A 27,421-nucleotide genomic window follows, 5' to 3' on the forward strand; every position below is an offset into this window, starting at 1 on the left:
CTGGGTTGGTTGATGAAAATTGTTGGTTCAGATCTGTTCCAGACAAAATAGTAACCAAGATTTGGAGGGGGCAAGGCTTCATTCCATTGACAGTCCCCTGACTGTCCACGTTTAGTGAAAATATTGCCTCACTCACTTTGTCTCTGTATGATCCTGAAAGCAACAAGCTACAACTACACTGCATGCAGGTTTAGTGAAGACTGGTATTTTTCTTTTTTAATACAGTATGAAGGTAGAATCATAGGACTGGAAGGATCCTTGAGAGGTCATCTAGTCCAATCCCCTGCATTCATGGCAGGACTAAGTATTATCTAGACCATTCCTGTCAGGTGTTTGTCTAACCGGCTCTTGTCGAATCTAATGATGGAGATTCCACACCTCCCGAGGCAATTTATTCTGGTGCTTAACCACTCTGATGGTTAGGAAGTTTTTCCTAATGTCCAACCTATACCTTCTGTGCTGCAATTTAAGCCCATTGTTTCTTGTCCTATCCTCAGAAGTTAAGAAAAACAATTTTCCCCCTCCTCCTTGTAGCAACCTTTTACATATTTGAAAACTTTTATCATGACCCCTCTGTCTTCTCTTTTCCAGACTAAACAAACCCAGTTTTTTCAATCTTTCCTCACAGGTCATGTTTTCTAGACCTTTAATCATTTTTGTTGCTTTTCTCTGGAGTCTGTCCAATTTGTCCACATCATTCCTGAAACTGAACACAATACTCTAGTTGAGGTTTAATCATGCAGAGCAGAAGAATTACTTCTCGTGTCTTGCTTACAATACTCCTGCTAATGCATCCCAGAATGATGTTTGCTTTTTTTGCATGGAAATTGCCTTACAAATTCTGACCGGCTGCTATATAATTGATATGGCACACTTACTCGTTTTGCCCTAGTGTTTTCTTTTTATTATTATTATTAGTTGTCCCCATTAGTGCCCAAAATGTGCTAGGTACTGGTCAAATGCAAAAGGCACAGTCTGTACCCTGTAAAACACGTATGTATTTTGTAATAACTGTTTCATTTTTGCCAAAATACATTTGTTGAAGTGGACATTGACTTTAGTACAGGGTAAGGCTAGCCAGACTTCTTGCCAAACACTGAGATACTCATTGACTGCATATTAAATCATGTGTTTGTAACTGGTAGTGGCTACTCTTGAAAGGAGATATGTGTGCTAATATTGTAAGCACTGGCACTATTCTTATTTATTTGTATTATTGAAGCATGTAGGAGCCCTAGTTCTGGATCTGGACCCCATCATGCTAATGTTTGTTTATTTTAAAAAAATTATAGCTCAACATTTTAGTCAGTTGGAACTGGGCAGTTCTTCCACAGAAAACGTTGTTAAAAATGAAATGTGGAACCACTGCAGAGTCAGAAGAAATGACCTTGTTCTGTGGTGTTTTTCTGTTTACACTTTTCTTTGTAGTTTTTCTGTTTTGGGGAAAATTAATTTGGCCATTCCCTGTTGCTCTTGCCACATCCTATAATTTGAAATGGCTTTCTGGAGGCGATGTTTCCTGTCTGAAAAGAGTTGTTGTGTATAATTCTTAGACTATTGGAAAGAGACATCATCTTAAATAGGCATAGGCATCTGTCACCTTAGTATCTGAATGTCTCGGGGAGAACACAAATCACTGTAGGCCAATGATCTAACTATCCTCTGTTTTTTCCCAGGACTCCTGGGGCTATCTCTTAACAGATTTATTTCTCTTCCTCCTTTTCTCATTCTTTACTGTTTTTACTTGTAGCTGTGAGAAAGCTAAATCAAATACATATGTTTTATTTTTCATTCTGAAGGCAGTGCGTTTTGTGGGCATTTTTATCTTCTCTAATGAGTTCCATAGCTTTGGTCCTGGTGCCAAAAAAGCTTTTGCCTGCTCTTATAGGCTTCACCCTTGAGGTTGAACATCATGGTTTCTACAGAATAGAGCTTTGATGGATGATTCCAACTCCTCTATCTTCAGTTAACTCTACATTTTTCTTTAGATTACTGAAAAGGAGCTCTTTTAACTGATGGCTCAATAATAATGGGACTGTAGTTGCTATTGACAAAGTTTCTGTCAGTATTGCTCGGATGTGAAATGTATTTACAGAGTATTTAGATTCAAAGTTATCTGTTTTGTTAATATCGATTTCCCTATGTAACATAAGATTGAAAATATTTATAGTGACCAAATGTTGAATATTACATTGCTTAAATTTTGTATGTTGATATATGTATTTTTAGTTGTTTTACTTACTAGTTTACTGTGCATGAATTGTATTGGTTAATGTGTAATAAACATACAGTTTCTCCATCTAATAAAGTTGCTGTAGTTTTACCACAGTTTGTGAAGCAAAGTTGTCACATGGGAGAAAAGATAAGCTATGGTCTTTATATTGATTATTTGATTCTGAAAAAGTAAGACCAATTTCCAAATACCGGGGACTCATCTCTGTGTCAAGATTCTAAAATACTGTCAAGTATGTGCTTATTCTCCTGGCTTCTGAGCCACAAGTAGTTGAGGTTTTGTCATCTTGATTCTGCAAAGCTGAAAACAAATACTGTAGGATTTCACAGCATCTTGAAAAAGAAAAGGAGGACTTGTGGCACCTTAGAGACTCTAAGTACTCCTTTTCTTTTTGCGAATACAGACTAACAGGGCTGCTACTCTGAAACAGCATCTTGTGTATATTTGGTGAGAAAATGGTGTTGGCTCTCTCACGAGAGAGAATGAAAACTACATCTAGTAAATGTGAGAAAAAGAACACTTTGTACACTTAGTGTATAGAATATTAGCCTAAGGAAAACTATAAATTGTCACTGTTCTTAGCCATGATACTCCATATATACACCTCTACCCCGATATAACGCTGTCCTTGGGAGCCAAAAAATCTTACCGTGTTATAGGTGAAACTGCGTTATATTGAACTTCCTTTGATCCACCGGAGCGTGCAGCACCCCCCCCCCCGCACCCCCCAAAGGAGTGCTGCTTTACTGCATTATATCTGAATTCATGTTATATTGGGTTGCATTATATTGGGGTAGAGGTGAAGTTTTAGATGTCTTCATTTAATCCTAGAATCCTGTTCCAACATGTTTACAAAGATTATGGGGGCATTCCACTGTCTGCTAAAAATAGTAGTGATAGATGGGAGGGCATGGCTTGGGCAAGTAGAGAGCCATGTAGGGTACGTACTCGCACACATACCTCCACCCTTCAGGTGTGTCTACACTATACTTGCCTAAACAGTGCCTCAGTGGTTATACTGCTGTTTATACCCATGCTAGGGGCTCTCGGCTGTCAGCCCTGCCTGGGGTGGCCGGGCTGCAGGCTGTCAGACCCGCACTTACATCGCCTGTAGCACTTATGTTTCCCCACGGTGACAGCTTGGGCTTTCAAAGGCAGCAACAGGGGATGTAAGCATAAATAAATAAAAAGATTTTTAGTCCCTTCAAAAGTGTCTGGCGGTCCGGATTTCGCCTGCAGTCCGCCTGTTGACTACCCCACTGTAAAGGGTATACAAGGACCTCTATTTTGTATCTTCTGCTTTGCATTAGAAATTCAGGTCTAGTCTATGTGGTTGTTTTTTTTTAGCTCCATGGACAGCTAAAGATCTAGTAAACTTGACATTAGACACAAGTGAAACCTGATTGAGGGGGAAATTATTCAGTCTGTTTAAATCTTTTTCATTTCCCATTTAACCTGGGAATTACAGGCAAAAATATCTTTTAAACATTAAAAATGCTTACTCCTTCGATCAAAGGTTGCAAGACCTCAAAATTCAGAGGATAACTGAAAAGATCACATTGTAAGCTCTTTGGGACAAGTTATGTGTCTTCCTTAATTTTTGTGTACTACATTGTGGACACCACTATAAATACCTACTATTTGTAAGGGAAAGACAAGCAGATTTTTTTTTTTTTTTTAGAAAAATCAAGTTTTTTTAATGCATAGGAAGCAAAAAAAAAAGTATGCCCATCATTAGCAGTATATTTTCAAACTAAAAAGAAATTCCTGTACAAATGGAATTAGTGAAAATCTGTATGGAAGATTTACTTTTTTTACACTGTTTAGAAAGGGGAAGGATGTCACTATGAAATATAGGACTTTGAATGCAGCAGGGAATAAGATATAATAGGTTAGTTCCACTAGCCTGGCAAAATACCATATTTTAATTCAGTGCTTCTAAATTTTTTTTCCAGAGGTGGATTCTTTCATTGATCACCTTTCCTAGCAGTCCTGTTCCCTTATCTTTCCTCCAACTGCAGTGGTTAATATGAAAAATTAATATCAGGGTAGCATTAAAGTTATGAGGAAAAGATGCTTTAATGTGACTGGTGCAGATATAAGCCTGGTTGCTTCTTCCTCCACATTTTATGCTTATAAGTATCAAATCTCCCCTTATTTGCTTGTAGACTCATCTATTTTAAATTTCCTTGGTTATTGCTGTTGTCTGTCTTTCAGTTTGTCTGACTCTCGTAAATGTTGATGTGTGCAAATACGATCATATAGAAACGATATACAAAAACATGAAGCACCGAAGAGGGGTGTGCGTAGTTGCTTAAGTAATTTTTGTTAGACAAAAAACCCCAATTCTCTGGTACTCTTCAGAGTTCTGGATTGGGCTGCTGCTCATAGGAAATATTAAGACTCCTTTGCCGTTGTGAGAAATGTGGCTCTTTGGACTACAATTTGAGAACTGCTGGTTTAGATTTTTGTGCTGCTTGAACTTCCTAGTATTAAACTACTGAACTAAGTTTTGTAACTTTTTCAAGGAATGCTTCTGAAGCCACTGGTAAAGGAGACCAATTCTGCAGTGCTTTATAAATAATAAAAATGAAGCAAAAAATGTAAAATATATACAGTAAGGTTAAGTTGAATGGAAACACAATCAGGACGATGATACAAGTGGTAAGAGAGGCCACCAATGAACTGACAAATGCTGAAGAAGTGCTGGAAGGAGCATTCTGACAAAGTGCTGAACTCTGTAGTTCATCCAGATGCAAGCATTCTATGTACGCTGGATGAACAGGGCAGCTTGCAAGGCAGAATAGATATTAGCACTGAATCACCATCAGAAAAAGAAATAGAGCAGTGAAGCAGTTAAAACAATGGGAAAGCTGCAGGCATAGATAATATAATAGTTGAGCAGCTAAAACCTCATGGGACAAGTGCTATCAAAGCATTAGGAGAAATACTTTAAAAGGTATGGGAGCATGAGGGAGGTACTGGATGACTGGCTGAAGGTAATAGTTGTATCAGTGCTGAAGAAAAGCAATCCTCCCAATCCAAATAATTATAGATGTACAGGCTTATTATTAGTACCAGGAAGAATGATGAAAATAATTATTAACGAATTAAGGGTCAGTTTTTGAGGATGTAGCAGGCGAAGAACAGTGCAGCTTTAGACCAGGTCAAAGTTGCATTGTTCAGATATACCCACTCTGACAGTTATTTGAGGGAGGGTAAGAACGGGAATTGAAGATGTTTGTTGTTTTCATTGACTTCAATAAGGCGTTTGGTTTGGAAGGATGCATTATGGAAAGGAGTAAAATCCTATGGAGTTCCACATAGGATAGCTGCAGTTATAAAAGTTATGTATGGAAACTCCCAGAGTGCCATAAGAATTGGTGGTAAATTAAGCAGCTGTTTCAAGTCAAAGTTTGGTATAAAATAAGGGGGCCTGAAATCACCATGGCCTTTCATCATGTTCTTAAATTGGATATTAAGAATGGTAGATGAGTTGGAGGGCATGACATTGGGTGATCTAGAGTTAAGCTCTTCAGCTGATGTAGATGACATCCTACAACTGTCAGACACATTTGAATTGATGATGGTACTCTTTCCTACATTGGAAATGGGTGTAGTTGACTTGGACTTACAATTACTTTCTTGTCTTGGCACTTATTGTACCTTGGAAAAGGGACAATATGTAGAAATGCAGCAGTGGTAAAGTCATAGAACAAATAATACCTTATGTGCACTTAGGAAGCTTCATCTGTACTGATGGTTCCAGCAAAGATGAGGTTAAAAGGAGATGTACATTAGCTACAAGTGCTGCTCAGAAGTTGACGAAATTATGCACTGATAAAAATGTGTTTGGTACGAAAGTGAAAAATTATCAAACCAGTATAACAATGGTATTGTTTTATGGTCTGGAAGCAGCACCATTAAATGAAACAAACATCAGAAGGCTGGAGACAATAGAGATAAGAGTTTTTTGGAAGATGGCAGGTATAAAGTGGAATGATTTTAAGACACTTGAAGTTAGGAGGAGAGTAGGATGTGAAACTAAGTACGGGATTGGCTGCAGTCAAAAGATTACAGTGGTGGGGATGCTGTACAAGGCAAACAGATGATAGGCTCTCACAGAAAATAATGCAAACACAACCAACATCAGTCAGACCTAGAGGCCAACCACCGATTAGATGGCAGGACATTGCACTCAGGGATTTGACCAGGCTGGGTTTAATGGAGGAACAAACCATGGACAGAAGTGAATTGTGATGCTGTACTGCTTGCTCCCTGTGTCTGCAAAGATGCTTCTGGGGAAGGGGAGAGGAGGAGGAGAAGAAACATGCTGCTTAAAAACAGCTTAGAAAAATAAGTACTTAAATCTCTACTTATCTCTAGTTAGCACATTTAATCATAGAGGATCTTAAAGTTCTTGACAAACTATGATGTCTATTTATATATAATCAGCAAATTTGGAGTAAATTATGCCACCCTTCTAATGAGCACATAGTAACACTGGGCCCTAATTTAGGAATGAAAATGAAGAGCAGTGTTTCCGTTTTCAACTGAATAGGGGATTTAGGCAGAATGATCCATGTTAGAATAGCAAAAAATGTTGGAATTTATACCAGCTAGAAGTTGGAAGCTTTGTTTAACATCTCTCATGAAAGAGGGCAACATCCCATATTGGGCAATTGTTTCATTACTGATTCAGAGGAAAGCAACCATCTACGAATTGTCATCAATTGCTGTAGTCCCCATGAGTTTTCCTTGGAGGTCTCTCATTTAAAGAATTAGCTCCATCACAGTTGGTTTCTGAGACCTAATGAAGTCTCATTGTGAGGTGTTATGACTGTCCAGGGAAACGAAACAGTCTTTTCACCAAACTTCCCATAATATTAACTTTTTGTTGAGTGGGTGATAAGCTTTCCTACAATGGTTTACAGATGTCTGAGGGATACACAGGAGATTTTTCCAATAATACCTGGAATAGTTATACTGAAATAAACTTATTCCACAATAAGGGTCATTTTTGTAGCTTAGCTTAAATCACTTCTAATACAACATAAGCTAAACCAGAAAAAGGTACTCTTATAGTGGAATATGAGTGCCCAGACCGGGAGTTACACTGGTATAACTATAACAGTTTAAATTCACACCCTGCCTTATACCAGTATAACTTCCTGTGCCAGAAGTCCTAGTTGAAGTATAGGTGTACATACAGTAATATGATTATTATGTAATATTTACACATCCTTGTAAGTATGTTCCCAAATATAGTAAAACTTGGGCTGTTGTTTAAAGCTTTTAATGTAAAATGAATAGCTACAGAATGCTACAGATTTCAGGTGACAATCTGACATAATCTGATGAAGTTTTGTGCAGACTTTGATTCCATATAATAAATTAGAATTAAGAAAATATATTAATATAAAAAATTAGGTATAAAGACCCATCTCTATGTGCACGGCTTACATTAGTATAAATAGGAACTGAGGGCTTGGTGTTTAGTTTTCTACGGTGTGTTTCCCCCATGTGGTGGTAAATTTTCATTTACATTGCCTATAATGGAGCATTGTAATGGAAATTATCATTAAACATAAAGCATGCATGAGTGTGTGAATTGTTTTTGAGTTTACTGGTGAATCTTATAATTTCTGTCATAATTTTAGAAGTTGGTGTCCGTTGAATGAATAGTTTAAGAAACAAACTCCTGACATACAAGTATCAGCATAAAGAAGGACATGAGAGAATAAGTTTCAGAGTAACAGCTGTGTTAGTCTGTACTCGCAAAAAGAAAAGGAGTACTTGTGGCACCTTAGAGACTAACCAATTTATTTGAGCATAAGCTTTCGTGAGCTACAGCTCACTTCATCGGATGCATACTGTGGAAACTGCAGAAGACATTATATACACAGAGACTATGAAACAATACCTCCTCCCACCCCACTCTCCTGCTGATAATAGCTTATCTAAAGTGATCACTCTCCTTACAATGTGTATGATAATCAAGTTGGGCCATTTCCAGCACAAATCCAGGTTTTCTCACCCTCCCCCCCACAAACTCACTCTCCTGCTGGTAATAGCCCATCCAAAGTGACCACTCTCTTTACAATGTGTATGATAATCAAGGTGGGCCATTTCCAGCACAAATCCAGGTTTTCTCAACCCCCCCCCCCCGCCTTTCAAAAAAACACACACACAAACTCACTCTCCTGCTAGTAATAGCTTATCCAAAGTGACCACTCTCCTTACAATGTGTATGAAAATCAAGGTGGGCCATTTCCAGCTTGTGCCACACGCTCTCAAAGAAACTGTGGAATCACCTGATCAACATCCTCTACAGCAAACGGGGAAAGATTTAGAATGAGCTCACAAAAATGGATACTCTCATAAAAAACCAACCTTCCACACAAACTTCCTCGTGGCTGGAATTTACTAAAACTAGACAAGCCATTTACAACGCACACTTTGCTTCTCTACAAAAGAAAAAGGACACTAAACTTTCTAAACTACTACATGCTACAAGGGGCCACAGCAATGGTTCCCTCAACCCACCCAGCAATATTGTTAGCCTATCCAACTATGCTCTCAGCCCAGCAGAAGCAGCTGTCCTATCTCGGGGCCTCTCCTTCTGCCCCTCCACCCCCACGAACATGATACAGTTCTGTGGTGACCTAGAATCCTATTTTCGACGTCTCCGACTCAAGGAATATTTCCAAAATACCTCTGAACAACATACTAATCCACAGAGGCCTCCCTACCAACATTACAAAAAGAAGGATTCTAGGTGGACTCCTCCTGAAGTTCGAAACAGCAGACTGGACTTCTACATAGAGTGCTTCCGCCAACGTGCACGGGCTGAAATTGTGGAAAAGCAGCATCACTTGCCCCATAACCTCAGCCGTGCAGAACACAATGCCATCCACAGCCTCAGAAACAACTCTGACATCATAATCAAAAAGGCTGACAAAGGAGGTGCTGTTGTCATCATGAATAGGTCGGAATATGAGCAAGAGGCTGCTCAGCAGCTCTCCAACACCACTTTCTACAAGCCATTACCCTATGATCCCACTGAGAGTTACCAAAAGCAACTACAGCATTTGCTCAAGAAACTTCCTGAAAAAGCACAAGATCAAATCCGCACAGACACACCCCTGGAACCCTGACCTGGGATATTCTATCTACTACCCAAGATCCATAAACCTGGAAATCCTGGGCGCCCCATCATCTCAGGCATTGGCAGCCTGACAGCAGGATTGTCTGGCTATGTAGACTCCCTCCTCAGGCCCTACACTACCAGCACTCCCAGCTACCTTCGAGACACCACTGACTTCCTGAGGAAACTACAATCCATCGGTGATCTTCCTGATAACACCATCCTGGCCACTATGGATGTAGAAGCCCTCTACACCAACATTCCACACAAAGATGGACTACAAGCCGTCAAAAACACTATCCCCGATAATGTCACGGCTAACCTGGTGGCTGAACTTTGTGACTTACCCATAACCATTTTACATTTGGGGACAATGTATACCTTCAGATCAGCGGCACTGCTATGGGTACCCGCATGGCCCCACAGTATGCCAACATTTTTGTGGCTGACTTAGAACAACGCTTCCTCAGCTCTCGTCCCCTAACGCCCTACTCTACTTGCGCTATATTGATGACATCTTCATCATCTGGACCCATGGAAAAGAAGCCCTTGAGGAATTCCACTATGATTTCAACAATTTCCATCCCACCATCAACCTCAGCCTGGTCCAGTCCACACAAGAGATCCGCTTCCTGGACGCTACAGTGCTAATAAACAATGGTCACATAAACACCACCCTATACCGGAAACCTACTGACCGCTATTCCTACCTACATGCCTCCAGCTTTCACCCTGACCACACCACACGATCCATCGTCTACAGCCAAGCTCTGCGATACAACCGCATTTGCTCCAACCCCTCAGACAGAGACAAACACCTACAAGATCTCTGTCAAGCATTCTTACAACTACAATACCCACCTGCGGAAGTGAAGAAACAGATTGATAGAGCCAGAAGAGTTCCCAGAAGTCACCTACTACAGGACAGGCCTAACAAAGAAAATAACAGAACGCCACTAGCCGTCACCTTCAGCCCCCAACTAAAACCCCTCCAACGCATTATTAAGGATCTACAACCTATCCTGAAGGATGATCCAACACTCTCACAAATCTTGGGAGATAGTCCAGTCCTTGCCTACAGACAGCCCCCCAACCTGAAGCAAATACTCACCAACAACCACATACCATACAACAGAACCACTAACCCAGGAACCTATCCTTGCAACAAAGCCCGTTGCCAACCGTGCCCACATATCTATTCAGGGGACACCATCAAAGGGCCTAATTACATCAGCCACGCTATCAGAGGCTCGTTCACCTGCACATCTACCAATGTGATATATGCCATCATGTGCCAGCAGTGCCCCACTGCCATGTACATTGGTCAAACTGGACAGTCTCTATGTAAAAGAATAAATGGACACAAATCAGATGTCAAGAATTATAACATTCATAAACCAGTCGGAGAACACTTCAATCTCTCTGGTCACGCAATCACAGACATGAAGGTCGCTATCTTAAAACAAAAAAACTTCAAATCCAGACTCCAGCGAGAAACTGCTGAATTGGAATTCATTTGCAAATTGGATACTATTAATTTAGGCTTAAATAGAGACTGGGAGTGGCTAAGTCATTATGCAAGGTAGCCTATTTCCCCTTGTCCCCCCCCCCGTCCCCCCCGACGTTCTGGTTAAACTTGGATTTATGCTGGAAATGGCCCTTGGTTATCATGCACATTGTAAGGAGAGTGGTCAGTTTGGATGAGCTGTTGCCAGCAGGAGAGTGAGTTTGAGTGGGGGGGGGGTGGTGAGAAAACCTGGATTTGTGCTGGAAATGGCCCACCTTGATTATCATACACATTGTAAGGAGAGTGATCACTTTAGATAAGCTATTACCAGCAGGAGAGTTGGGTGGGAGGAGGTATTGTTTCATGGTCTCTGTGTATATAATGTCTTCTGCAGTTTCCACAGTATGCATCCGATGAAGTGAGCTGTAGCTCACGAAAGCTTATGCTCAAATAAATTGGTTAGTCTCTAAGGTGCCACAAGTACTCCTTTTCTTTATGAGAGAATACGGATGCTTCTTAGAAAGATAGTTTGCGTTTCAAAAGTCAGACCATCATATAGTAAGAACAAGTGACCATGCTTGTTTCTTTTAAGGTAATAGTTCTTTTTAGGTCCTTGCTATATGGCATCGACTGATTTGTAAAGATGGAGAGCCATTGATTTGAATTTTGCTCTTCAACAGCAGAATAAAGGCCTTGTCTGCTCTGACAAATTGCACAATTTTAACTACATTGATATAGCTGAAGGGGTACAACCCCCCCAGTTGTGAATACAGTGGTACTGGTATAAATGTGTTTGTACTGATATAGCTTGTTCGTATACAGGAAGGGAAACAATCTATAATGGTATAACTGCATCAATGCTAGGGGTTGTACCAGTATAACTATATCGGTTTACAAAAAAGAATGATTCCTGAACTAACGTAGAATTCTGTGCCAGACATGAATTCTGCATGTGTGCAGTGATGCATAATTCACGCAAGAGTAAGTGCACCAGTGGCCTAACTTCTCAAGTTTTTTGTGTACATCCTTGCAGAGGAGAGTTTTCTGGAGGGATTAGAAGGAGGATAAAAAGGAGATATGGGGATGTTTACGGGGAATTCTTTGCAATTGCGAGGGTTGGCATGGGAAAAAGTATGAAGGAGCTTGTTTGAAAATGTAATAAATAAACAGAGTAGTGATGTCAGCTTCCGTTGTCCATCTGTGGCATTGCTTTAAAAGGCTAGTAGGGGGCAATATGTACATTCTGGAGCAAGAAACAATCAGCTATCACTAATGTTTTTATTATTAATATAGAAAACAAAATATGTATAAGGTGTGCTCTTCAGAGCAGGAAGTATGCTTTAGAAAGCACTTAGCATGTTGTGGGCATGCTGCATAGATCATAGAAGCCTGGAATTAAATAATAGGAATAGGAATAAGAATATTACTGAAAACAAGGAAATTCAGAGTTTAGGCTGAAACTCTTTAAGGAGTACATTCAAGTATTTAAGCCCAAAATTCAGACTCTGAAATATTCATATTTTGTAATTATTTCCCTTCAAAATCCACTAAATTAATTATTAAAAATATTTCTCTATCGTGAAATTAAAATAACTATTGCTTATTCTCATTTCTTGAGTATTTAAAATACTGCTTTCTTACAATGTCAACTGCTTATAGGTGCAATAGCAAAAAGCACAGATTCTTTGGGGGTGGGAGGGAAGGTGGATGAGGGACAAAAATATTTGAATGATCTAGAAATCTGTCTGAGCAACAGGGTTTTACTCCTCAGTGTAGTGAGAACTCTTCAAGAGAGAGGTAGAAAGATTCATTCATGTGAAAGAAAGTGGTGCTTACTGTACCTGCAGGAGTCATAAGGTTAGCAATAAAGCAGAATATATTTTCCAATTATCAGGGTTTATGTAAGAGGCCAGAATCTATAGAAAATGTATGAGATTATGTAAAGTTGCGTGATTTAAATAAGGGGAAAAAATGGATCACGATACACTTGGTAGGGCACCAAAGCTTTGCTGTTGAAAAGCATTTCTATGTTTGTTAGTTTCTCAGGAGTCTTGGGCTTTGCTGGCTGGCTGTTGCTGCCATTGGTGTTATAGTTCATGTGCTTGTGGGAAAACTTGACATGAGTTCAATAGCTGGATGGCTTCCAAGCTGAAGTAGGGATCTTCCATTAAGTATTGATCCACTATTGGCCTAATGCTCAGATTAGTCTATTATTTTCTGCATCAGTAGAGCAGCTGGCCCAACAGTACATGTGAAGAAAGTAAAATGCTTTGGAGTGGCCTTTCCTATCTCATGTGAAATGTAGCACTCAGGCTTTGTCTACATTATGCAGCTTTTAGCGACACGGCTGTGCTGCTAATAGGCACGCAGTGTAGCCGCTGTTTGTAGGCAGGAGAGAGCTCTCCCGCCGACAAAAAACTTTCACTCCCAACGAGCGGCAGTAGCTTTTTCGGCAGGAGAGTACTCTTGCTGACAAAGCACTGTTCACACTGGTGCTTTTTGTCAACAAAACTTAACACGTTTGAATGACAAAAGTTTTGTCATTCAGTTGCCAGTGTAGACAAAGCCTCAACGTTTTGAGAACAGTATTTCCCATTTTCAGATAGAAGCTCTTAATTCTAGTTCAGAATTCATTCACATTGAAAAAATATTGAATTATTCATTAAAAAAATCAGCATTTTTACCAGTCTAATTCATGGATAAGAGTTTAAAAATGCAAAATTATTATGCTAAATCTGTAAACCTGTATAATAACATCTACAAAACTGAAATCGTGTATCTTTTGTTTAATTCAGCACAGGAGTCTCCACAGAGTGATTATGCATAGGAGGTGTGAACTGTAATCTAGGTACCATAGGTAAGTTAAAGGTGAACTACAACACTTTGTACATATGTATCCCAAATTTTTTTCTTTATTTACTTTCTCAATACTTCATTCAGGTTTCCATGTTTGCTCTGTAAGATCTGGTAGCTTCAAAATTGTCTGAAATATTGCTCAGTGTTGCTTCAGGTGATGTTGATGTCACCAGTTGTTATAGGGTAAATCTGGAACACTGAACTCAAGGCTAAGGCTACAAGAAAGGTTTACCAGTTATACTGTTATAACCCTTGTGTAGACACTTTTACTTTGGCATAAGGATGGGGTTTTTTTGTTTCGCTTAAGCTCCTTTCCAAATGACATAAGCTAAACTGAAGAAACTCACTCTAAGGCTATGTCTACACAACAACTTTTGTCGGTCAAAGGTGTGAGCAACATAAGTTTCAGAGACAGAAGCGCTGGTGGGGACAGTGCTATGTTGGTGGGAGATGCTCTCTTGCCAACATAGCTATCTCCGCTTGTTGGGGGTTGTTTAATTATGCGAACGGGAGAGCTCTCCCATCGGCATAGAGCAGCTACACTGGAGACCTTAAAACAGCACAGCTGCAGCAGTACAGCTGTGCCACTGTAAGGTCTGCAGTGTAGACATAGTCTTGTACTGAAATAAGAGTCTCAATGTGGGAGATTATACTGGTGTAATTACATTGGTTTAAATTTGTATCTTCGGCTATACTGAAATTTTTCCTATGTAGTTAATGCCTAAAGCACCGACCCTGTAAATGCTGACACACATGTATAACTTTATGTACAGCAAGTAGTCCTGTTGATTACGATGATACTATTCACAATGAGTAAAGTTAAACACACGTAAGTCTTTGTTTTATTTGAACCATAGCAAGTGAGTAAACAAGGAATGAGTTTTAATAATTTTTATTTTAGAATATAGTTGAGTTTGTTTCACATCTATATATTTTAGAGGCATTGGAGTCAATGGAACTAGAATTATTCAGCATCTTTTGAAAATAAGGCCACTCATTTTTAAACTGTAGTTTTATTTAAATTCATAAAATCTCAAATCTTCACCTTTTTAAGAATAGTGTTTCAGGTTTAACTCTGACTTCACCGATTTTGAGCCACATTGTCATATAATTTACACATAAAATGTACTCAGCCTTAAAATTGTTTTCATCTATCTGGGAATTTTTTAAGTTAATTTAAAATGTACTATTTAGTCACAAAACAGTAACAGGCACTTGTGCAATATATGCACAGTACCCTTTGATGCACTTCTGTTGGTTTGTACAGAAGAAGCTGCTAAAATTGACTTGTGAACAAGAATAAAGATAGGCTGGTGTGATTTTTAAAATGTTTTCTTAGATGTGTAAAGATGGCCTATGGGTGTGAGGTTTGTTTTGTTTTATTTTTAAAAAGTTCAACTTGTTTTTTACATTAAAAATGCAGGTCTTCTCTGCTTTGTTTTTTCTGGATGGCAGAAGAATTAGTAGGGTTAAGACATCGTTTACCAAGAAGGATTACACTTACACAGCTGAGGCCTTGTCTACACAAGTTCCTGGTTTAAGTTAAATTAGCATAACATCACACCTTTAGTTATATAAATATAACTTTGTAGATGGGGCCTAACTAAAATCAGATTGAAAATGATTTTTGTTAAACCAGTGCAAACCCCTGTTTAAAATTGGCTAAGAGCAGGTTAGTTTTGTGTCGACACTCAGAAATTTAACTGAATGCGTGATGTTGTGCCAGTTTAGTTAAATGAGTGCAATTTTGTGTATAGAAAAGACATACATTTACTTGTAAATGCAAACTAAACCAATTTAAATCAGTTTTCAACTAATGGCTGTACAGGGTTCTAGTATTTAAAACTTCCAACGCCTGTTTAATTTAGACAGCTGGGAGAACGGATTTTTGTTCAACATTTCATGTCCTCACTCCTTCAGATAAGGGAAAAGAAAGCTTTAATCTTATTCTGTGGTTCGCCAAGGAGAACAAAAAGCAAGGAACAACATGACTTGATATTCCTCATATTGTTAAGGATTTTTTTTCTAAACAAGTATTAAAAAAACCTTTTTGAAGAAAGGGACAACTTTTCAGACATTTGTTATGAATCTGAAAATAGCATAAAAAGGGATGGATGGCATGAACAAGCTCTTTTTCCTTAGTTCACATAAATAATGTTGATACACTCACTAATAAGGAAATAAACAAATAAATTTCAATCTGTCAGATAGATGGCTGGAGTTGCAGCTGTAGAAATGTGTCAGTGTTTGCCAACACATGAACAATAACCAGAAGGAAAAGCAATTTTATTTTTAAGCTTCTGAGAGAGTGTATTGAAGTGATATTGAAAACAAAGTATTAAAAGTTTATCAATTCCCACTCCCACGCCCCAAAGTACTTCTGTTTAGGCATGAGACTTTTAATTTTATTTTCACACCTTTTATTTTCCAGCATTGAAGAGAAGCTAATATAGTCTTTTTTTCTTAAGGTCAATTTTTTTTAACCCCATTGAGCTTTGTCAGTAAATGCCACATCTAAAGAGAGGCAGCTAGCTGCTGTATTCTAAAACGTTCATGAAAATGCTGAAGAGCTGACTGTAATCAGATGGTCCTCAATATGCACCTACATTTCCTCCCTCTTATATGAGACAAAACGGTAAGGGTCCTGAGGGACAATATTGTCCATCATGTTATATAGAAACCCCCAGGCTGGAGCGCATTCCCATTCCTTATGCACAGAGGCCTTAAAAGTATGGATCTGGTGCATAAAACACAACATCACTATGACAGCAGCATACCTCCTGGGTTGACTGAACATAATGGCAGACACATTAAGCAGACAGTTTTCCCAAGAGCATGAATGGGAACTGAACGGCGAAATAACACATCATATTTTACACATGTGGGGATCCGCACATATAGACCTATTTGTTACGCCCACTCTACGTTCACCTGAAGTGGAGCACCGACGGGGACAGCACTCGAAGAAGAGAAGATTATTCACCTTGTGCAGTAATTGAAGTTCTTCGAGATGTGTGTCCCTGTAGGTATTCCACTACCCACCCTCCTCCCCTCTACTTCGGAGTACGAGCTAAACACTCCACGTTAGAGAAGGAACTGAAGGGATCGGGGCGTGCCCGTGCTAGATGGGGCGCCAGCGTCACCATAAGACTGCTACTGTGCACCCGCGCACACAACCAGATGCTGCTACCGAAAATCTCTGATCGATGGCACTGGGACGTACTGACACCTGAAGTGGAGCACCCACAGGGACACGCATCTCAAAGAACCCGAGTTACTGCACAAGGTGAGTTATCTTCTCTTCTTTTTTGTTAGGTGCTCTTCTGGCATTGTCATCTTCAAGTCAGCAGATTTGTCTCCTTGTTTGGGAACCACATGCATTTCTTGAAGTATCCTTTTCTTTCCCTCCATTCCCATAATTTTTGTGGGACCTAGCGCCTTATCACTGCAGACCAGTGGGTGCTGGAATTTATAGGTGGGGTACTTCATCCAATTCCAGATGTTCCCCACTCCTTCTCCATCCCTATTTAAGGACTATTCTCATGACAACATGCTGCATCAAGAGGGGAAGTCACTTTTAAGTCTTGGAGCTGTGGAAGAAGTGCCTCAAGGGGGTTTTACTCACATCACTTTCTAATACCCAATTTAAAAGGGGGGGTTGGTGTCCAGTTCTTCACTGGAAACAACTGAATACCTTCATTTGCATGTTCAAGTTCAGAATGGTAACCCTGGTCTCTAATTTCCTTCCTGGATCCACAGGTCTGGTGTGTAGTTCTGAGTCTTCAGAACATCTACTTTCATATAGCTAGTCCTCTTGCCCACAGGAAGTATCTAAAGTTTCAGGTGGGCAATTCCCTTTACCAATACAGGGTTCTGCCTTTCAGTCTATAAGTAGCACTGAGAGTATTTACCAAATGCCCGGCAGTAGTGGCACCACCTCAGCAAAAGCTGATCTACCTAAGGACAGACTTGGCACTGTAGTAGACGTGGTCGTTCAGCTACCGGTCCAACCTCTGGCTTCAGTAAGAAGCATGTGTCTGACTTCTAGGACACATGACCTCCTGTTTATACATAACTGAGAGTGCCAGACTTCACTTTTGATGCATGCAAGAGTGATTGAAGTCTGTAAATTGGCCCACTGGTCATCATCTGGAGATGAAGATGCAGGTCCCACAGGAGTCCTGTCACCATTAAACTGGTTGAAGGATCCTCTAAAAGTAAGTAAGGAAGTACCCTTCTCTCCATCATGACCATCAGAGACACTGATGTCAAGTGTCTTCACTTTAGGATGCGGAGTTCACCTACACCATCTTGTACACCAAGGTCTCTGGGTGGCTCAGGAAGCTCACTTATGCAAATGTCCTAAACAAGGCTATTCATCAGGCTTGCACAGTATTGCTTCCAGTACTGAAAGGGTTAACTGTTCAGATTATGGCAGACAAAACCACAGCAATGTTTCATATAAACAAGGAAGGCAGAGCAAGATCCAACCCACCCCAATATATACATGCACACCTTTGTTGAGAAGCTGAGAATCTGTATAGAATTATGGCATATGACACAATTACTCCAGTAGCTTTTCATCACATACCAGGCTTGCAAAATGTTCTGTCAGACCTTAGCAGGAAGCTCACAAGCAATCACAATGACAGGCCCCATCGTACAGGAAATATTCACCACGGTGGGGTCAGTATTCCATCAAGGTGGATTGATTTAAATTAATGCAATTTAAATACCTGATTTTAATAATGATTTAAATCAACAAGCTGGAAACATTGATTTAAATAATTGAGTTTGATCATGTTTTTCATTGGTACATAATTATTTTCCTAACGAGAAGTTGGTTCTCAGTGGTTGATAACAAGTAAAATGTGTATTTGCAACTAAATATAGCCTTTACACTGTACTTGTACACATTTATTTAAGTGATTACATAGTTTAATTTCCATGTATTCTGATTCCTAATTCTTCCTACTTTATTTATGCAACAAATGGGGAATGATGTGTTTCTTATTTAGTATGGATGGAAATTTACATTCAGTTACAAATGCACAAACAGCATTTTAAGATTGATTTTTACTAGTTAAATAAAACTACCTTAAATGTGCTGGATACATCAGAAAGAAATTAGCAAAACATGTTTTGTATTTAACTGATTTATTAAACAAAAAATAGTCTTATCTATTGTTAGTGAATTGAACTGATTGTTCAGTAATCTGCTTCAGGATTTTAGAACTAGGAGATCTCATCTTCTCACTCCTAATTCTTTTATTCATAGGTTGGAAAAGGAAACCAAGCTTTTCTGCTTTTTCAACTCCCAATCAATTTCTTAATTCTGAATTAACTAATCACTGAACTGAATTAGTTCAATAAATGGAAGTGAAGAAAATAGTCTCTCTGCAGAAGAGGCTAATGCTTTCAAAAGCCGGTTTAGCACTTTAGCAAACTCTGATTCAATATACTTTGTCAGCGACATCCACCAATTCAGTGGGTTGACTTTTTTAAAACCTCGTCAGCAAGCATTGGCTGCTTAATATTATTTTTGTTTTATTTAAACGATTTTAATATAGTAAGTTTAGGCCTGAACACACATTGTCATTATTTCAGTTTTAGTTTTAAATATTTTTTTTTTATTTTAACTTTTTAAAAACATGTCAGTTTTTATCCACTCTGGCCTCCATAGACCTGTTTGCAATGAAAGAGAACAAGAAATGTCTCCGCTTTTGCTCCAGAGGCCACCAGTATTAGGGTTCTCTGTCAGATGCATTCCTGATCCCTTCGGTTCTAGAACTCTTTTATGCTTACCTGCCTATTCCACTGATTCCCAGAGTCATCAGGAAACTCCAATAAGACTCAGCCAAGATGATCATATTAGCTCTTCCAGGGCCAATGCAGTTCATTTTTCTCAGACCTAATCAATCTCTCTGTTAGATATCCAGTCCAATTATCTCCCAACACAGATGTAATTTCCCAAAGAGAGGATCCAGCTTCCCTGTCCTTGTAAGCATTAATGTCGGCTGGTTAACAGCACTGGAGAGCAGCTGCTCTACAGAGGTCCAGAATATACTTATACACAGTACAAAAGGACTCCACTAGGCTTACATCATCTTCCAAGTGCAAGAGATCTTCTGTCTGGTACCAAGGACATCACTTATCTCCATACCTGACTAGACTACCTCTTGTCCTTAAAGAATTAATGACTTTCTACAAGCACCTCCTTTTGGTCACTTACAAGGCTACTTTGAGAGAATCTCACCAACATGGTTTAAGGCTCTGTCCAAGCATTGCTGCTGTCATGGGGACTTCAGACATGTTCTTGGTATGCACACCCTCTGTCTTGCACCTTCCCCTGCGAACTACGACGATATGACCCACTGCCCCGCCTCCTGGAATCAGTGCCTACCCCTCAGACTCTTCCGAGGCTTAAATAAACACGCTCCCAGAACTCCATCTGTGTAGGTGTTCCAGGCCCACAGGTTAACTTCCTGGGCATATGGCAGGTGTAACTCATGAAACACACATACGCTTTGTACAGGTTTCTAACATCATTGCTCTGCTTAATTGCATGAGAAATACATAGATCTATACAGAACTAATAAACCGTGCACACATTTCCCTGTCTCAGTTTTTTCACAACTCTAGAGCATTCTTTGGGTTGGGGTCAGAATTCTCTGGGGCTAGCCAGAGTCCTTCTGCTACAGTGCATGGCTTATATTCTGAAATATGGAGCCTTCTCTTAGCTTGGCTGGTTCATCCAATTGCCTTCTTGTACCCAAAGGTTCCTGTGTGGCACTGAGAGTTTTCCCCTCCATGGTTTTTAAAGGCTAACAGCAACACCTTGCTATCTGTCCTGCATCTGGGAATTTTTCGTTCTCCAAATACCGGCCCCTTGTTGCGGGAGGTTGGAGAGAACTGATTTCCTCTAGAATGCAGTTATTCTTTTGTTCTCAGAAAGGAAGACCTATTCAGGTGCATATAGTCCTTACTGGTTAGCTGTTGCTCCTGATCTAGGTGAGACATGCTTAAAGGCTTGTCAGCAATGATGGATACACAGGCCTAGAGGCATTCCCTGATACAGCAGTTTTCATCAAACCAATTTCGTAATATCAACCAGAATTCGTAAGTTGTACAGATAGACTCCCCCAAAAGCTCTCTCACCCATTTCAGCAAACCATCCCTCCCATTCAGGGTCACTCAGTATTCTCACACCCTACAGTAGATAGATTCCTGAAATGGCTTATGTGTGTGTATTGTTGAAACAGGGACCTCCTCCTCTTCCTTGGGATCTCAACCTAGTGCTGATAGAGTTTGAGTTATCACCCTTGCATATGTCTTCTCTTTTCTACCTATCCATCAAAGCAGCTTTTCTAGTAGCAGTATAATCTGCTAGAAGGGTCAGAGAAATACAAAGCATTCATGGTGGGACATCCATACACTGCATTTTGTAAGTACCGTATGACCTTGAAGTCTCACCCAAAGTTTTTTTGCCAAAGATCGTCTCTGACTTCCATCTTAACCAAGTAATATACCTTCTTGTTGTCTTTCCCAAGGGGAATCTAAACTTTGCACATTTATATGCTTAAGGTGCTATCTGTCTGTCTAGTTAGGACTGAGCTTTTTATGGTGGCCACTAGGTTATTTGTAGCTTGTGCAGATAGGGTAAAAAGTCAGTCAATATCGACATAGAGACTATCTAACTGTATTCTGTCAGTATTAAATTATGCTACAAAATAGCTATTTTACAGCCAACTCCACTAGGACTCAAGCAGCTTCTTTGGGTATGTCTACACTACGAAATTAGGTCGAATTTATAGAAGTCGGTTTTTTTGAAATCGGTTTTATATATTCGAGTGTGTGTGTCCCCACAGAAAATGCTCTAAGTGCATTAAGTGCATTAACTCGGCGGAGTGCTTCCACAGTACCGAGGCAAGCGTCGACTTCCGGAGCGTTGCACTGTGGGTAGCTATCCCACAGTTCCCGCAGTCTCCGCTGCCTATTGGAATTCTGGGTTGATATCCCAATGCCTGATGGGGCTAAAACATTGTCGCGGGTGGTTCTGGGTACATATCGTCAGGCCCCCGTTCCCACCCTCCCTCCCCCTGTGAAAGCAAGGGCAGACAATCATTTCGCGCCTTTTTTCCTGAGTTACCTGTGCAGACGCCATACCACGGCAAGCATGGAGCCAGCTCAGGTAACCGTCACCCTATGTCTCCTGGATGCTGGCAGACGCGGTACGGCATTGCTACACAGTAGCAGCAACCCCTTGCCTTGTGGCAGCAGACGGTACAGTACGACTGGTAGCCGTCATCGTCATGTCTGAGGTGCTCCTGGTCGCCTCTGTGAGGTCGATCAGGAGCGCCTGGGCAGACATGGGCGCAGGGACTAAATTTGGAGTGACTTGAGCAGGTCATTCTCTTTAGTCCTGCAGTCAGTCCTATTGAACCGTCTTATGGTGAGCGGGCAGGCGATACGGACTGCTAGCAGTCGTACTGTACCATCTTCTGCCGAGCAGCCATGAGATGTGGATGGCATGCAGTCCTTCTGCACCGTCTGCTGCCAGCCAAAGATGTAAAAGATAGATGGAGTGGATCAAAACAAGAAATAGACCAGATTTGCTTCCCCCCCTCCCCCGTCTAGGGGACTCATTCTTCTAGATCACACTGCAGTCACTTACAGAGAAGGTGCAGCGAGGTAAATCTAGCCATGTATCAATCAGAGGCCAGGCTAACCTCCTTGTTCCAATAACAACGATAACTTAGGTGCACCATTTCTTATTGGAACCTTCCGTGAAGTCCTGCCTGAAATACTCCTTGATGTAAAGCCACCCCCTTTGTTGATTTTAGCTCCCTGAAGCCAACCCTGTAAGCGCCCCTCCCAGCGTCAGAGCAATGGCAAACAATCGGGCATCTGAGAGTGCTGTCCAGAGCACTCACAATGGAGCACTCTGATGGGGCTAAAACATTGTCGCGGGTGGTTCTGGGTACGTGTCGTCAGGCCCCCGTTCCCTCCCTCCCTCCGTGAAAGCAAGGGCAGACAATCGTTTCGCGCCTTTTTTCATGAGTTACCTGTGCAGACACCATACCACGGCAAGCATGGAGCCAGCTCAGGTAACCGTCACCCTATGTCTCCTGGGTGCTGGCAGACGCGGTACGGCTTTGCTGCACAGTAGCAGCAACCCATTGCCTTCTGGCAGCAGACGGTGCAATACGACTGGTAGTCGTCCTCGTCGTGTCCGAGGTGCTCCTGGCCACGTCGGCTGGGAGCGCCTGGGCAGACATGGGCGCAGGGACTAAATTTGGAGTGACTTGACCAGGTCATTCTCTTTAGTCCTGCAGTCCTATTGAACCGTCTTATGGTGAGCGGGCAGGCGATACGGACTGCTAGCAGTCGTACTGTACCATCTTCTGCCAGGCAGGCAAGAGATGAGGATTGCTAGCAGTCGTATTGTACCATCTTATGCCAGGCAGGCAAGAGATGAAGATGGCTAGCAGTTGTACTGTACCATCTTCTGCCAAGCAGCCATGAGATGTGGATGGCATGCAGTCCTTCTGCACCGTCTGCTGCCAGCCAAAGATGTAAAGGATAGATGGAGTGGGTCAGAACAAGAAATAGACCAGATTTGTTTTGTACTCATTTTCCTCCTCCCCTGTCTAGATCACACTGCAGTCACTCACAGAGAAGGCGCAGCGAGGTAAATCTAGCCATGTATCAATCAGAGGCCAGGCTAACCTCCTTGTTCCAATAACAACGATAACTTTGGTGCACCATTTCTTATTGGAACCCTCCGTGCAGTCCTGCCTGAAATACTCCTTGATGTACAGGCACACCCTTTGTTGATTTTAGCTCCCTGAAGCCAACCCTGTAAGCCGTGTCGTCAGTCGCCCCTCCCTCCGTCAGAGCAACAGCAGACAATCGTTCCGCGCCTTTTTTCTGTGCGGACGCCATACCAAGGCAAGCATGGAGGCCGCTGAGCTCATTTTGGCAATTAGGAGCACATCAACCACCACACGCATTATCCAGCAGTATATGCAGCACCAGAACATGGCAACGCGATACCGGGCGAGGAGGCGACGTCAGCGCGGTCCCGTGAGTGATCAGGACATGGACACAGATTTCTCTGAAAGCATGGGCCCTGACAATGCATGCATCATGGTGCTAATGGGGCAGGTTCATGCTGTGGAACGCCGATTCTGGGCTCGGGAAACAAGCACAGACTGGTGGGACCGCATAGTGTTGCAGGTCTGGGACGATTCCCAGTGGCTGCGAAACTTTCGCATGCGTAAGGGCACTTTCATGGAACTTTGTGACTTGCTTTCCCCTGCCCTGAAGCGCATGAATACCAGGATGAGAGCAGCCCTCACAGTTGAGAAGCGAGTGGCAATAGCACTGTGGAAGCTTGCAACGCCAGACAGCTACCGGTCAGTTGGGAATCAATTTGGAGTGGGCAAATCTACTGTGGGGGCTGCTGTGATGCAAGTAGCTCACGCAATCAAAGATCTGCTGATATCAAGGGTAGTGACCCTGGGAAATGTGCAGGTCATAGTGGATGGCTTTGCTGCAATGGGATTCCCTAACTGTGGTGGGGCTATAGACGGAACCCATATCCCTATCTTGGCACCGGAGCACCAAGCCGCCGAGTACATAAACCGCAAGGGGTACTTTTCGATAGTGCTGCAAGCTCTGGTGGATCACAAGGGACGTTTCACCAACATCAACGTGGGATGGCCGGGAAAGGTGCATGACGCTCGCATCTTCAGGAACTCTGGTCTGTTTCAAAAGCTGCAGGAAGGGACTTTATTCCCAGACCAGAAAATAACTGTTGGGGATGTTGAAATGCCTATATGTATCCTTGGGGACCCAGCCTACCCCTTAATGCCATGGCTCATGAAGCCGTACACAGGCAGCCTGGACAGTAGTCAGGAGCTGTTCAACTACAGGCTGAGCAAGTGCAGAATGGTGGTAGAATGTGCATTTGGACGTTTAAAGGCGCGCTGGCGCAGTTTACTGACTCGCTTAGACCTCAGCGAAACCAATATTCCCACTGTTATTACTGCTTGCTGTGTGCTCCACAATATCTGTGAGAGTAAGGGGGAGACGTTTATGGCGGGGTGGGAGGCTGAGGCAAATCGCCTAGCTGCTGGTTACGCGCAGCCAGACACCAGGGCGGTTAGAAGAGCACAGGAGGGCGCGGTACGCATCAGAGAAGCTTTGAAAACCAGTTTCATGACTGGCCAGGCTATGCTGTGAAAGTTCTGTTTGTTTCTCCTTGATGAAACCCCCTGCCCCTTGGTTCACTCTACTTCCCTGTAAGCTAACCACCTTCCCCTCCTCCCTTTAATCACCGCTTGCAGAGGCAATAAAGTCATTGCTGCTTCACAGTCATGCATTCGTTATTCATTCATCACACAAATAGGGAGATGACTACCAAGGTATCCCAGGAGGGGTGGTGGAGGAGGGAAGGAAAATGCCACACAGCACTTTAAGCACAGCACTTTAAAAGTTTACAACTTTAAAATTTATTGAATGACAGCCTTCTTTTTTTTGGGCAATCCTCTGTGGTGGAGTGGCTGGTTGGCCGGAGGCCCCCCCACCGCGTTCTTGGGCGTCTGGGTGTGGAGGCTATGGAACTTGGGGAGGAGGGCGGTTGGTTACAGAGGGGCAGCAGTGGCAGTCTGTGCTCCAGCTGCCTTTGCTGCAGCTCAACCATACACTGGAGCATTCTGGTTTGGTCCTGCAGCAGCCTCAGCATTGAATCCTGCCTCCTCTCATCACGCTGCCGCCACATTTGAGCTTCAGCCCTCTCTTCAGCCCGCCACTTACTCTCTTCAGCCCGCCACTTACTCTCTTCAGCCCTCCACCTCTCCTCTCGGTCATTTTGTGCTTTCCTGCACTCTGACATTATTTGCCTCCACGCATTTGTCTGTGCTCTGTCAGTGTGGGAGGACAGCATGAGCTCGGAGAACATTTCATCGCGAGTGCGTTTTTTTTTCTTTCTAAGCTTCACTAGCCTCTGGGAAGGAGAAGATCCTGTGATCATTGAAACACATGCAGCTGGTGGAGAAAAAAAAAGGGACAGCGGTATTTAAAAAGACACATTTTATAAAACAGTCGCTACACTCTTTCAGGGTAAACCTTGCTGTTAACATTACATACATAGCACATGTGCTTTCGTTACAAGGTCGCATTTTGCCTCCCACCGCGTGACTACCCCCTCAACCTTCCCCCCTCCCCGTGGCTAACAGCGGGGAACATTTCTGTTCAGCCACAGGCAAACAGCACAGCAGGAACGGGCACCTCTGAGTGTCCCTGAAGAAAAGCACTCTATTTCAACCAGGTGACCATGAATTATATCTCACTCTCCTGAGGATAACACAGAGAGATAAAGAACGGATTTTGGTTGAATGCCAGCAAACATACACTGCAATGCTTTGTTCTACAGTGATTCCCGAGTACGTGTTACTGGCCTGGAGTGGTAAAGTGTCCTACCATGAAGGACGAAATAAGGCTGCCCTCCCCAGAAACCTTTTGCAAAGGCTTTAGGACTACATCTAGGAGAACCGCAAATGCCAGGGCAAAGTAATCCTTTCACATGTTTGCTTTTAAACCATGTATAGCATTTTAAAAGGTACACTCACCAGAGGTCCCTTCTCCGCCTGCTGGGTCCAGGAGGCAGCCTTGGGTAGGTTCGGGGGGTACTGGCTCCAGGTCTAGGGTGAGAAACAGTTCCTGGCTGTCGGGAAAACCGGTTTCTCCGCTTGCTTGCTGTGAGCTATCTACAACCTCCTCCTCATCATCATCTTCTTCGTCCCCAAAACCTGCTTCCGTATTGCCTCCATTTCCATTGAAGGAGTCAAACAACACGGCTGGGGTAGTGGTGGCTGAACCCCCTAAAATGGCATGCAGCTCATCATAGAAGCGGCATGTTTGGGGCTCTGACCCAGAGCGGCTGTTCGCCTCTCTGGTTTTCTGGTAGGCTTGCCTCAGCTCCTTCAGTTTCACGCGGCACTGCTTCGGGTCCCTGTTATGGCCTCTGTCCTTCATGCCCTGGGAGATTTTCACAAAGGTTTTGGCATTTCGAAAACTGGAACGGAGTTCTGATAGCACGGATTCCTCTCCCCAAACAGCGATCAGATCCCGTACCTCCCGTTCGGTCCATGCTGGAGCTCTTTTGCGATTCTGGGACTCCATCATGGTCACCTGTGCTGATGAGCTCTGCATGGTCACCTGCAGCTTGCCACGCTGGCCAAACAGGAAATGAGATTCAAAAGTTTGCGGTTCTTTTCCTGTCTACCTGGCCAGTGCATCTGAGTTGAGAGTGCTGTCCAGAGCGGTCAGAATGGAGCACTCTGGGATAGCTCCCGGAGGCCAATACCATCGAATTGTGTCCACAGTACCCCAAATTCGAGCCGGGAACGTCGATTTAAGCGCTAATCCACTTGTCAGGGGTGGAGTAAGGAAATCGATTTTAAGAGCCCTTTAAGTCGAAATAAAGGGCTTCACTGTGTGGACGGGTGCAGGTTTAAATCGATTTAACGTTGCTAAATTCGACCTAAAGTCCTAGTGTAGACCAGGGCTTTGAGAAGTGTTCAATCTTGGAAATTTGTAGGGCAGTAACATGTGGTTTCAGTACCTACTCTATCCAACATTACTCTATAGTGGAAACATCAAGATTTGATGC

The 27,421-nt window shown here is 42.2% G+C and overlaps 2 protein-coding genes across 12 annotated transcripts in view; one reads left to right on the forward strand and one right to left on the reverse strand.

Moving 5' to 3' along the window:
* Positions 1 to 27,421, forward strand: part of NR2C1 (nuclear receptor subfamily 2 group C member 1) — a 114,711-nt gene that overhangs the window by 1,445 nt on the left and 85,845 nt on the right. For 6 of the 11 annotated variants that reach the window (XM_073327520.1, XM_073327519.1, XM_073327516.1 and 3 more), the window contains exon 2: positions 13,683 to 13,744. The exons of 2 other annotated variants lie outside the window; for them this stretch is intronic. The gene's annotated coding sequence lies outside the window, so the exon portion shown is untranslated. Of the gene's footprint in view, positions 1 to 13,682; positions 13,745 to 16,829; positions 17,030 to 27,421 lie in introns of those variants that run through there. 3 more of the 11 variants (XM_073327518.1, XM_073327525.1, XM_073327522.1) reach the window with 2 other exon arrangements.
* On the reverse strand, positions 19,671 to 26,961 carry LOC140909201 (uncharacterized). The gene is made up of 3 exons (XM_073337991.1): positions 26,379 to 26,961; positions 25,585 to 25,794; positions 19,671 to 19,789 (listed from the first exon to the last, which is right to left on the reverse strand). Exons 1-3 carry the CDS (start codon positions 26,959 to 26,961, stop codon positions 19,671 to 19,673), a joined length of 912 nt encoding a protein of 303 aa, XP_073194092.1.

This window comes from Lepidochelys kempii, chromosome 1 (genome assembly GCF_965140265.1).
Source record: "Lepidochelys kempii isolate rLepKem1 chromosome 1, rLepKem1.hap2, whole genome shotgun sequence".
NCBI classification, from domain to species: Eukaryota; Metazoa; Chordata; order Testudines; family Cheloniidae; genus Lepidochelys; species Lepidochelys kempii.

Coding starts and splice junctions, on each gene's coding strand:
- LOC140909201 (XM_073337991.1), bottom strand. CDS start 26,961: ATGCAGAGCTCATCAGCACAGGTGACCATGATGGAGTCCCAGAATCGC. Junction 25,795..26,378: donor AGGCGGAGAAGGGACCTCTG/GTGAGTGTACCT, acceptor TTTCTCCACCAG/CTGCATGTGTTTCAATGATC. Junction 19,790..25,584: donor GAGGTGGAGGGCTGAAGAGA/GTAAGTGGCGGG, acceptor GGACCTCTGTAG/AGCAGCTGCTCTCCAGTGCT.